The sequence below is a fragment of the Amblyraja radiata genome, chromosome 4, assembly GCF_010909765.2.
Source record: "Amblyraja radiata isolate CabotCenter1 chromosome 4, sAmbRad1.1.pri, whole genome shotgun sequence".
NCBI classification, from domain to species: Eukaryota; Metazoa; Chordata; class Chondrichthyes; order Rajiformes; family Rajidae; genus Amblyraja; species Amblyraja radiata.
Window position 1 is genome coordinate 49,158,229 of NC_045959.1, and position 12,161 is coordinate 49,170,389.

General features: G+C 38.3%; 1 protein-coding gene across 4 annotated transcripts in view; it reads left to right on the plus strand.

The window, feature by feature from the left end:
* Positions 1 to 12,161, plus strand: part of arfgef1 (ADP ribosylation factor guanine nucleotide exchange factor 1) — a 179,765-nt gene that overhangs the window by 60,093 nt on the left and 107,511 nt on the right. For all 4 annotated transcript variants that reach the window (XM_033019361.1, XM_033019362.1, XM_033019364.1 and 1 more), the window contains exons 3-4: positions 3,192 to 3,348; positions 9,485 to 9,631. In XM_033019361.1, coding sequence (XP_032875252.1) covers positions 3,192 to 3,348; positions 9,485 to 9,631 — 304 coding nt within the window. The remainder of the gene's footprint in view (positions 1 to 3,191; positions 3,349 to 9,484; positions 9,632 to 12,161) is intronic.

A 12,161-nucleotide genomic window follows, 5' to 3' on the forward strand; every position in this document is an offset into this window, starting at 1 on the left:
TGCCTGATAACAGCTGTTCATGAAATTGGAGGTAAACGTTTTCAAACATCTGTACCTCTTGGATGGAGTTGTTCCCAAACCACGTTGTGATGCATCCCGAAAAGATGCTTTCTATGGTGCATCTGTAGGTTGGTAGGGCTGCTTGGTGTGCTTTCTTGGCTAATGCTTTGATGTGCCTGATCCAGAGTGGCAAGTATTGGAAGAAAACTACTTTAGTGCTGAGGAAACATTTTACAATATAGAATCAGTCTGAAGAAGGGTCTCGACCCGAAATGTCACCTATTCCTTCTCTCCAGCGATGTTTCCTGTCCCACTGAGTTACTCCAGCATTTTGTGTCTACCTTCGATTTAAACAAGCATCTGCAGTTCTTTCCTACACTGAAAAATTTTGCATGATGCAGGAGGAGTCAAAAGCGGTTAACAAACTACCTATGGATGCAAGAAGTCTCCTTTTAGGCTAATGCAGAAGTTACGGTTTTAGATATCTTGGAGCCAGAAAAACATTGGTGAGTGACTGCAGCTGGTAAAATGTAAAGAGAGTGCCATGCTCTGCTCAATTACGTTTGACTGATGCTGTGACTAAAAAGGACAATTACCATTGTTGGGTTTAAACGGTAGCACTGAAATTTACTCCACAAAAAAATGCTGGAGTAACTCAGCAGGTCAGGCAACATCCATGGGGAAAATGGAGAGATCTTTTGGGTCAGGATCCTTCAAGATAGATGGGAAGTTATGCTTCCTCTAGCTGTGATTTCTAGAACCAGCATTCATAGACTTAAAACAAGTGGTTATTCATTCAGGACAGAAGCAAATACATTTCTGCATCCAGGGGGTGGTAACTCAACTCCCAAGATAGCTCAGGAAGCGCAGTCACTGTGTTTATTCAAGGCAGATGTTAGTAGATCTTTCAATATTAAGGGAATCAAAGGATATGGTATTATTAGAGGAAAATTGTGTTGTGAAGAACCTAGGGATTACTGTTTAGAATGGTGGAGCAGGCACAAGTAAGTGGATGGCCGAGTAACGTGTTACTTCATGAAAGATATTGTTGAACATTCTTTCACCACCCTTTCGAGAAGCATCTTCCAGATCATTACAATGAACTAAACACATTTTTCCTCATATCAAATTTGGGTCTTTGTCAGTGCTTCATTTGCTAGAAACATTCATTTGCTCATTGTTTACTCTTTTCAGACCTCATGAAGTACTGTCTGCTTTGGACAACCTCCCCTTTTCCTTTTCTGTTCACAGTGTCCTATATGACCATGATATGAATGAAGCATGTGTATAATACTACTTTAAGGACCGTATTCTTCCTCAAGGGTTGTACCCATAATTATCCATGATACTTCAATTGGGACCCATGGAATGTTTTAGAAAAGCTTTTAAAATTACTTTCTATTGTCTCTGTTAATAAAAATGGATCAAAAAAAAATCACAACTTGCAATGCCATATTAAAAAGTTTTAAAATAATGCTTTGCATCGTATTCTTTCTGCAAGACGCATCTCTTTCAACCAACAAAATGTGCGCAATGTATTTATATACTATGCAGGGCAGAATGTTATGTCAAGCAGAACATAAATATTAGACACAATGCTGGAGTAATTCAACGGGTCAGGCAGCATCTCAGGAGAAAATGGATAGGTGAATGATTTGGAATCCTTCATCGCATAGGCGGAAATCGCTTTTAAAACATGGGGGGATACAATTTCCTGGCAGCCCAATGACAAGTGTGCATGACAACTAACAAATTCATCTCCTCCCACTCCCCCCCCCCCCCCTTGAGGACTCTGGTCGCGGAGCCGTCTGATACCCGTTTAAATCTTTCAAAAGCTACAACGTGATCAATAACACTAAATAAAACTGAAGCAAATAAAGGCAAACAGAAGAACTAACCTTGGACTGGGAGAGAAGAGAGAGAGGGAGAGAGAGAAAACAACACACAAACTTTTCACAAGCTAACAAAAACATACATAAATAAACTTTTGATAAACTAACAAAAATAAACATACTTAATTTTTTTAATTTCATATAACTTGCCTAAAAATTACTAAATAACGTGGGTGAATGAGGGACTGTACCTGCACACCAGGAAGCCCATGCTTGCGGTCCGGAGCCCTTAATGACCATCCGATACTCATTTAAATCTTTCCCATGACATCCATCAATACATCCAAAGACCAAATGGTAATTGTATCTGCATCAGACAATTTTAAGAAATTCTCCCGTGAATTTTATTCAAAGGAACGTGACGTCAGTAATACTTGAAGGTCAAAACACAATTATATTTACTGATGAATGCATATCGATGTATTGGTGAAACATTGTATAACAGTGTTAATATGATGTTAACTACTGGCAGTTAACAAGCGCTAACAGTGGCAGTTAACAAATCGTTTTCGTCTCAGAGGAATCAAGTGATAAACGACTCCAATCGTTCTGCAGTACTCATTAAACCCAAGAGCTTTTTAAAAATGTAAAATTCCAAGGCGGTTTTGCTGCAACAAGTTTCACAAAACATGGGGGGGATTGTCCCCCACCTCTTAAAACATGGGGGGGGGGAGCATGCCCCTCCCCCGTCCCTCCCCAGGATTTCTGCCCATGCAGTTCGTCGCCTCTCAATTTTGTCCAGAGATATTGCGTGACCCGCTGTGTTCTCCAGCATTTTGTGTCTATCGTTGGTATAAACCAGCATCTGCAGTTTCTTTTATTACAATATAAATGTTAATGTACAAACTATGCTTCCAATAACTTTGAAGATTAATTTTAAATTATGTGCAAGATAGTCATACCAATCATTTACATTGCTGCATGTTTTATTGCATTGTTTCTGGTTGACAAGTTTTTGTTTAACAATTGCTGTTACAATGTTATATTTAGACTAAATGTAATCATTAATCATAGTAAATAAGATTTGCTGCAATAACTGATCATACAGTAGCTTTTAAAATAGTTAAAATGCAGTATTGTTTTAGAACATATTCTTTCAGGTTTTAGCATGGGAAGCAATTGGAAAAGAATGATATTGAGTGAAAACATGATTTTTTTCCCCCTTAAATAACTCCTGGCAAAGCATTTTCATTGAGAAGAATTCAGCAATTTAGTCACTGAAAAACTAGTATTGTAATTATTGCCCTATATAAAGAAACAGATATTAAAAATTAATAATATTTATTCTGTTTTATTTAGTCCTCCCCATGCAGAAGGCAAAGCTATCTCTGGGACCTTGCCCCCAGTCAAATCAAAGGCAAACTTTATTGAAGCAGACAAATATTTTCTCCCTTTTGAGTTGGCATGCCAGTCGAAATGTCCCCGCATAGTCAGCACATCTCTTGACTGCCTGCAGGTTTGTATTACTTTATACTATATTACAAGCTAAATGTAAACAATCATTTTCTTTTTTTTAATGAATTGCAGAAGGAAGATATAATGAATTTTTAAATGTAAGATTTTGTTTAATAGTGTCAATATTTGAAGCCGTCTAGCTCAGTTCGATCTGTTTCATTATCGTCTAATAAAAATTACTGACTTTGTGAGTCACAGTACTTCGCAGTGTAGGTTTGGGGTTTATGGCTAGGAATTATGATTAATTATTTGATCTCATCAGAGAAAGAATTTAAATGTTGCAACAAGATCTGCCAGACTTGGTCACCAAGCCATAACATACTATGGTCCTACATGTCTTTTATCATTAATTATATGTCCTGTTACCATCCATTATATTTCCTGTAGCTACCTTCATTATCCTTCCCCATTTAAATTTGTGACTTTCAGAATCATGCAACTCAGGACTGACTGCATTCAATCCATTATGTCCTTTCTGAAAACACTATCTAATTATTTCCATTCCCCTTCATCTCTGCAGCTCAACAATTTTAGCCTGTTTCAAGTCTCCAAATTTATTTATGAATCATCTTTAATCTTTGAAAAAATGTATTTCCAATCATAATAAAAATTCCAAGAATGATATAACTAACGATTTAAAATCAGTTATTAGTTTAATAGAATTTATATTGATGTGCAGTAACTTGGTTAACCGTCCCATTTTGCTGTGTTTTCAAAAGTTTTCATCCCCACTGTAAGTTTTGCCAATTTTCTCAATCTATTGGTTGACAACCTTTGTAAAAGTGGAAGCTGTTACTGCATTATTTGTGGTATCTTAATAGGTTTAGCCTGCAATCGAAGATCATTGTATCTTCCCAAAGCTTTGTCCTTCCTAAAGTATCATGCCTTGGTGTGATACAGTAGTCTTGCTCTTTGTCAATGTTGCAGAATCCTTATCTTCAATTCCTGACGTAGATAATAATAATATAATAAATTTTATTTTTATAGCGCTTTTCTAAGACTCAAAGTCGCTTTACAATAGTAACAGACAATAGCAAACGGAGAAGCGGCGAACAAACAGCGCCAGCGTCCTCTCCGTGCAGGACATAAAGAAAGAATACAGACATAACAGTAATAGACATTTAATCGGAATAACATATAATCGGAATATAACAAATAATAAAGACATCACAGAGACACAAATTAAAAACAGAATTCAATCCAAAAACAGAAAATCAAAAACACAGTGTGAAGAGAGAGCAGCGGCAACCAATTCGTGCCAGCGTCCACTCTCCCTTCACGGCAGCCATCTTGGACACAGACCTACAAGACTACAGTTAGACAAAAAAAATCATCCCCCCACAGTGGATAGCACTATGGGGGAAGGCACAATGTCCAGTCCCCACCCCATGTTCACCCCAAAGTCAGGCCTGTTGAGGCCACCGCAATTGCCTCTACGGAGGCCCGATGTCCCTGGCCGTTCTCACCGGGTGGTCTTGCCCCGGCGTCGGGAGAGTCCTTTCGGCGGCTGGGCCACTTGGAACGGCCGCTTTCTGGTTGGAGCCCGCAGCTGCCGAAGCCGACAAGGCCGCGCCGGTTTGGAGCTCCCAGGCTCCAGATGACAAAGTCGGCGCCGCCTCTCCGCAGCCCGCAGCCCGGAGTTGTTGCTCTCGGCGGTCCAGCTCGCCAGAGCTCCAGCGCGTCGCTCCAGCGCGGCGACCCAGGCAAGGCATCGCCCGCTCCGCTCCAGCGCTCCAATGCCGTGCCGCCGCCGAGGCCGAGGTGCTGGGCGTTTCCCACCAGGAAACGGCGCTCCAAGCCCGCAGGTAGGCCACGAGGACGGATCGACGGGCAGCCCGGAGAAGAAGCTGCCACACCGACCAGGTAGGGACCTAGAAATTAGGTTTACACCTACCCCCCACATTAAAAAGACCATATCCCCTACAAACAAAAAACAGGACTCAGTAAAAACTATAAAAAAAACGGATTTAAAACGGACGGCTGCTGGCTAGCAGCCGTTCACCAAGATGGCTCCTCCTCCTCTACTGGTATATATATATATGCAAACGTATGTACACATTCAAATTTAACTTTCTTACAAGTTTAGCTATGGCACTTAAGAATGGACATATTTCAAAGCTGAAATACCCGTTGGTGCACAAAAAATAAATTATTCTTTTCTTCAGTAATATCTGATGAAAACTGCAGAGGTTGTGAATCTTCCAATCTCATTTTGATCTAGAGCCCGAGTAATATAATATTGTAAATGTTCCACCTCTTTTCAAAACAAAGGGAGACCATTCTAATAATTGCTACATAACCTCAATTGTGATATTTTAGAGCCAAAACTAAAACTGAATGTAATTTGAATTTGGAAAATTATGGGTGAACACTTGCTTTTCAGTCTAATCTGAAATTTGCTTTGATACCAGGACAACAACAGTCAATTATAGTTACATTACAAATTAACAACCAGATTCTTTGCTGACCAAAGCATTGTTTGCACATAGGTTTCTGTGGATCTTCGTGGTGTTGGTGGTTGTGGGACATTGAGGCAGGAAAGTTAGGAAAAGTGGTGGGAACAGAAAGAACAAGCTCAGCCCACAAAATTACCAGGAAAACAATCTTTGACTTGCAGTGAAGCTGCTCCCCATTTTATTTAACTGGCTGTCAACTTGTCAACGTTCAAGGTATATCACATTAATGAACCCATTATTTTTTAAAGTACAGTGAAGTAAATCACAATTAAAGTAGTTAACAATCTTTAAACAGTTAATTTGTAAATGTTTGGTATTCTATTGTTTAACAGTGCAAGTAAACTTGCGATTAATTAAATTCATATTTTAAACAGGATTACTCTTTTTTCTCTTAGCAACACAAATTAAGGCCACCACTTTTTTTGATTCATGTTATTGTCTTGGATTTTGGGTACACGCCATAATTTCAAAGCTCCATGAACTCAGAATTAGCATAAACATTGAGGAAAATAGAAACAGGTTTAAGGAAGACAGGCAGGTGAAATAAACATATAAAAGGCAGTTAAAATTTAACACTGATGCTTGAAGTGATATTATGGCAGAATAAAATGAGAAGCAATTCAATGTTGCAATTCGAAATGAACTGAACCATTCATCCTGCAGTCAACCACTTCACTCTAGCTAATAACTTTAGCTAATAGTCCTGGAATTGCTGATGAAAGAAATCTTTGAAGCTTCAGATTAATTTACAAGGCTGCTAGAAAATATAATGGAATCCTTGGGTTTGATAATTTAAACTATATAAAAGTAAGACAATTACACATTTTCATTATAATGTATTCATAAAGAAAATTGTATATATCTTAAGTTTTTTGGAAAGGATGTTGACTTTTAAAGGAAGCAGAAAAACTTTACAAAAATCAGGAATGAATTACTAAGGGAGAGGGCAAGCAGCCTGAAGTCATTATGCACATTGGCGCAAATAACACAAGACCACAAGGGTAATAATGTCTGGGTTACTCCTGGTGCCGCATGCTAGTGAAGGTAGGAATAGAGAAGACAGGTGAGATGAATACATGGCTGAGGAGTTGGTGCAGGGGTCAGGGATTCAGAATTTTGGACCATTTGTATTTCTTCTGGGGCAAAGGTGAACTATACAAGGATGATGGGTTGCACCTGAACAGGAGGTGGGTGCATATCCTGACGAGCAGATTTGCTCATGCTACTCAGGAGTGTTTAAGCTAGATTGGTAGGAGACAGGGTTCAATGCAGCACTGAGGCAGGCGGAAGACTGAAAGTCGGTACTGAATACATTGACAGCAAGTTCAGTAGGCAGGAGCACAACAGGGTGGGTGGGAGGAAAGACGGTTGGATTAAATTGCATTTATTTCAGTGCTGATGACCTGACAGGTAAGGTGGATGAACTCAATGTGAATAGCTATATGCAAGTGTCAAAAAATGAGCACTTTGATAGCAGCGATCAATGTTCTATTAGCTTTAAAATAGTTAAGGATAGGAAAGGGCTATTCCACAAGTTAAAGCACTAAATTGGGACATGGCCATCTTTTATGGTATTGGACAGGAACCTGCAAAAGTTGTTTGGAATAGGTTGTTTGCAGGCAAAGGGATTTTGGGAAAGTGGGATGGTTTTAAGATTATGGTAGTGACAGTTCAAGGTATGCATGTTCTTATGAGAGTGATGTCCAAGGCAGGAAGGGGTAAGAACCATGAATGGCGAGATAAATTGAGTTTCTGGTCAGGAAAAAGGAGGAGGTCTGGGTCTGGTAGTGGCATCCGGCATCAAATACGGCCCTAAAGGCATATAGTGGATGAAGGAATGTACTTCAGAAGGAAATCAAGATGGCAAACCTTTGAAAAACCTCTGGCAGGTAAGATTAAGAAGAATCCGATTTTATAAGTACATTAAGGGAAAAAGGTTAACTAGAAAGGGAACAGGGCCCCGCAGAAATCAAAGTGTCAACTATAAGTAGAGCAGCAAGAGATGGGCAAGATCAATGAATATTTCTCCTCTGTTGTTACTGGTGATAAAGACTTGAAGACCAGGGATCTTATAATAGTTAATGGAGACATCTTTAGGACAATCCGTATTACCGTCAAGGAGTGGGAGACATCCTCAAGCGTTTGAAGGTAGATAAATCTGGGTCTTATCTGGTATTTAAGGACACTAGATAAGCTAGATAAATTACAGGGGCCCAATCTGAGATGTATTGAATCATCATTAAACAGGGGTGATGTGCCAGATAATTGGAGGGTTGCTCATGTTGTGACTCTATTTAAGAAGACCTGCAAAGAAAAACCTAAGAATTATAGCCCAGAAAGCTTAACAGGTAAGAGGTTTCTTAGGAACATGGCCAGGTGTGGACAAATGAGACTTGCTTGGTTGATCGTCTTGGTTGGCATGGATATTTTGGGCCAAAGGGCCTGTTTTCATGTTGCATACCTCTATGACTATATACGATGTTGGTAAGATGGATTTTGATTGCTGAAGTAGGCTGGAAATTAAGTAATTGTCAAGATTTCTAATTTTACATATGTATAAACTTGTGGAAAGATTTGAGCTCTCCAGCTTGGGGAAATTATAAACTCCATGATCTAATTGTAGACGATACTATAATTTGATCACTGCATTATGATGTGTGAAGTCTTGACATCGTAATTGACCATGAGTTTCCAGGAAACTCCTGCCCAGGTCGTAAGTTGTACTCATGATGCGCAACCATCATATCCATTTTGTTGACCTGCATTGGTTGCCTGCGTTTCAATGTTTTATTTTCAAAATTTGCATTCATTTTTTGCATAGTTACATTGCTCACTATCTCCTGTAACCTTTATATTGTATACTTAAAGCTTACAATGTTATTTTTCACCAATTAAAAAATGTTGAAATTTAAATTACAGTTTGTATTGCTGTATTATGTGAGCTAATTCATATATTTTTGCATGGTGCTCGATCTATTAAAGCAATATATTGGAGAAGTTCCATGAAGTATTAGGGTGCAATTTAGAATATTTTTCTCCTCTCCACATATTTCCAAATCTTGGTAGTTTAGTTTATTGTCACGTGTTTCGAGGTTACAGTGAAAAGCTTTTTTTTTTTTTTTTGCATTCTATACAGTCAGCGGAAAGTCTATACATGATTACAATTAAGTCATCCACAGTATACAGATACAGGATAAAGTCCGATTAAAGATAGTTCAAGGGTCTCCAATGCAGTACATTGGTAGATCTCTAGTTGGTGATAGGATGGTTCAGTTGCCTGATAACAGCTGAAAAGAAACTGTCCCTGAATCTGGAGGTATGCACTTTCAAACTTCTACACATCTTGCCTAATGGGAGAGGGGAGAAGAGGGAGCGTCCTGGGTGTGTCACAGATCCAATGTCAGCTTTTTTTCTTATCGGGAGGAAAGGATGAATTAAATGGTCTTCCTTTTATATGTTTCCAAGCTTTTTGTTTACAAATGATATTTCAGACAATATGCAGGGAGAATTTCCATCGTGGTGCCATTCTGAGATTATTTACCCTTTCCAGAGAGACTTCAAAGGTAAATGATGTCTGATTGTTCGAATTTAAATGATGGTTTGAATAAAACACTAAATAAAAAGAACTCTGGTATTAGTCCTATTTTTCCTTTGCTAACTTGTTATTTTCTTTTTATGTAGAAATTAATAGCTTATGGCCATCTCACCGGTAATGCCCCAGATAGTACAACACCAGGCAAAAAATTAATTGATAGAATTATAGAAACGATATGTGGCTGTTTTCAAGGCCCACAGACGGATGAAGGCGTACAACTACAGATAATTAAGGTGACATTTGCTGTTTTAGCCTATTTATGAGTATTTATGGATATACTTGTGGGTATTTTCAATGAAATAATAATGACGTTGCAGATTCTTATAATTTGAAATGACTTGGTTACAATTTATTAAGCTCGTTGAACCATTTGAATCTTCCACTTAATTTAATAATCCAACAACATGTTAAAGTAAAACATGAGTGTGTTGAAAATCAAGGTGGGAAATTATTCATCTATTCTAATTCTTTATATCATATCAATAGTAATATGTTCTACCGGTTTTTCTCATTCAGAAAATAAACCACAGCACTGTCTCCTCCAGTTTAAGTTACAGAAAAAATCTCGAATGTTCTGTTACGCAACCATTCATATATCCTGATAGTTTAGCATCTGGCTTGTGAGGGCCCTGGTTCCCTTGATCTGTTGAAACATCGCTGGAAAATGTATTGTTCCACCGTGTAACATATTTAAGAAAATAAATGAATGAAATCATTTTGGAGTATAAACAAAGAATAACAGCTGATAGTCCAGAACATCCGCTAATCTGGCACCACCAAAGTCCCAAGCAGTTGGAAGACTTTTTCCTTCTGATTAGCAAAGTAGTACTAACGATATTCTGTCTTTTGTAAATATATATTGTCTTTGGAATGTCTTTTTCCTCCCGAATGAACGTCTAACTCTAAATTGTAGAAACATTGAATGTGTTTTAATATTGATAATAGTATGCTGGGGCCATGGATAGTTGGGTACCTGGATAGTTGTTCTTATGTTGACTGCAGTCCACTTGCAAAATCAGTGAATTGATTGTTTTTGTTTGAAGCTTGATGTCTAAATTAAGATTAAATTTAAGATTCTTCACTTGTTACATACTCTCCTAAAAATCTGCTGATATTTATTTCCTTAATTTTATGAAACAGACATTTCAAATTGAGTAAGCTATACAGGAAAGTTTCATAGTAGTCATTTTTTATTAAATGGCCAACTCTTTAAATGTATTTAGCTTTCATGGCAACCATAATTTTTTATCTAAAGTGTGCCCTTTGTGCCATGGATCCACAAATGATGTAGCTGTTGATGCATGAACATTCATTATTTTAAGATAATGTTACATTAAATTACCTACATATTCAACCAGAAAGCACCAATGAGGAATAAGTAACCACGAAAAGCTGCGTTTTCAAATTTCTCAATTATTTTCAGAGAAACCATTTTCTCAAGTTAAATATTTACACCAATTCCAAAATATTCTTTCTTTCTTTATGCAAATCTAGGAAATTCTTCAGGTATTGTACAGTTGCATATGCCTTTTTCTTAGTCATAGAGTGATACAGTGTGGAATCAGACCCTATGGCCCAACTTGCCCACACCGGCCAACATGTCCCAGCTATACCAGTCCCACCTGCTCGTGTTTGGCCCGTGTCCCTCCAAACCTGTCCTATCCATGTACCTGTCTAACTGTTTCTTATATACTGTGATAGTTCCTGCCTCAACTACCTCCTCTGGCAGCTTGCTTCATACACCTACCACCCTTTGTGTGAAAAAGTTACCCATCCGATTCTTTTCTCCTTCACCTTAAACCTTTGTCCTCTTGTCCTCGATTTGCCTACTCTGGGCAAGAGGCTCTGTGCATCTACCCGATCTATTTCTCTCACGATTTTATACATTGGATCAGAAGCATCCAGGTAAAGTTAACCTAAAATGAGGGACTTTAATCTCATAGTAATCAGTATGTTATTTAACTCTATGACCTGAAACTTGCAATCAGCTTGAAATTATGGTGTCTTTTAAATTGACCTTGAACGAAAGTCTCCACAAATATCTAATGGTCTCTCTTGAGGAGACTTCCACTTGCGTTTGTCAATACTTGGACTTGATGGGTGTCAACTTGTTATTTATTTCAATAGAACCACTTTATAAATAACTAAAATGTACCTTGGTTCAAGTGACTTCTTCTTTGCACTCATTAGTGCAGCATATAAGGGGCATGTTGATATGCTGACGTCATTATTGTGATTTCAACATTGCTAATGGAGCAATCCCCAAACCTGCTTCCAGTTTTGTAGAGTAATGACTGCAAATGGCAGTTTTGTCTCTTGTTTCTGCTGCAAACTTTTGGACCAACTTTAAGTTTGGAATTTAGAAATTTAACACATTAACTCTGATTCTAGATATTGCTAAAACTATTTTTAAAGTGATGAGATTGGCTAACTAATCTATACCAAATCAATTGATAGATGAACTGCAGGAAGTAGGTGCGCAAAAGAGTTTAACGCTAAAGATAGACACAAAATGCTGGAGTAAATCAGCGGGAGAGGCAGCATCTCTGGAGGGAAGGAATGGGTGATGTTTTGGGTCGAGACCCTTCTTCAGACTGAGAGGGAGACATAGAGATATGAAAGGATAAGGTGTGAAAACAACAGATCAAAGGGGACAATGGTCAAGGCAAATGTATAATGATTCATTGTTAGATACATAGACAATAGGTGCAAGAGTAGGCCATTCAGTCCTTCGAGCCAGCACTGCCATTCAATGTGATCATG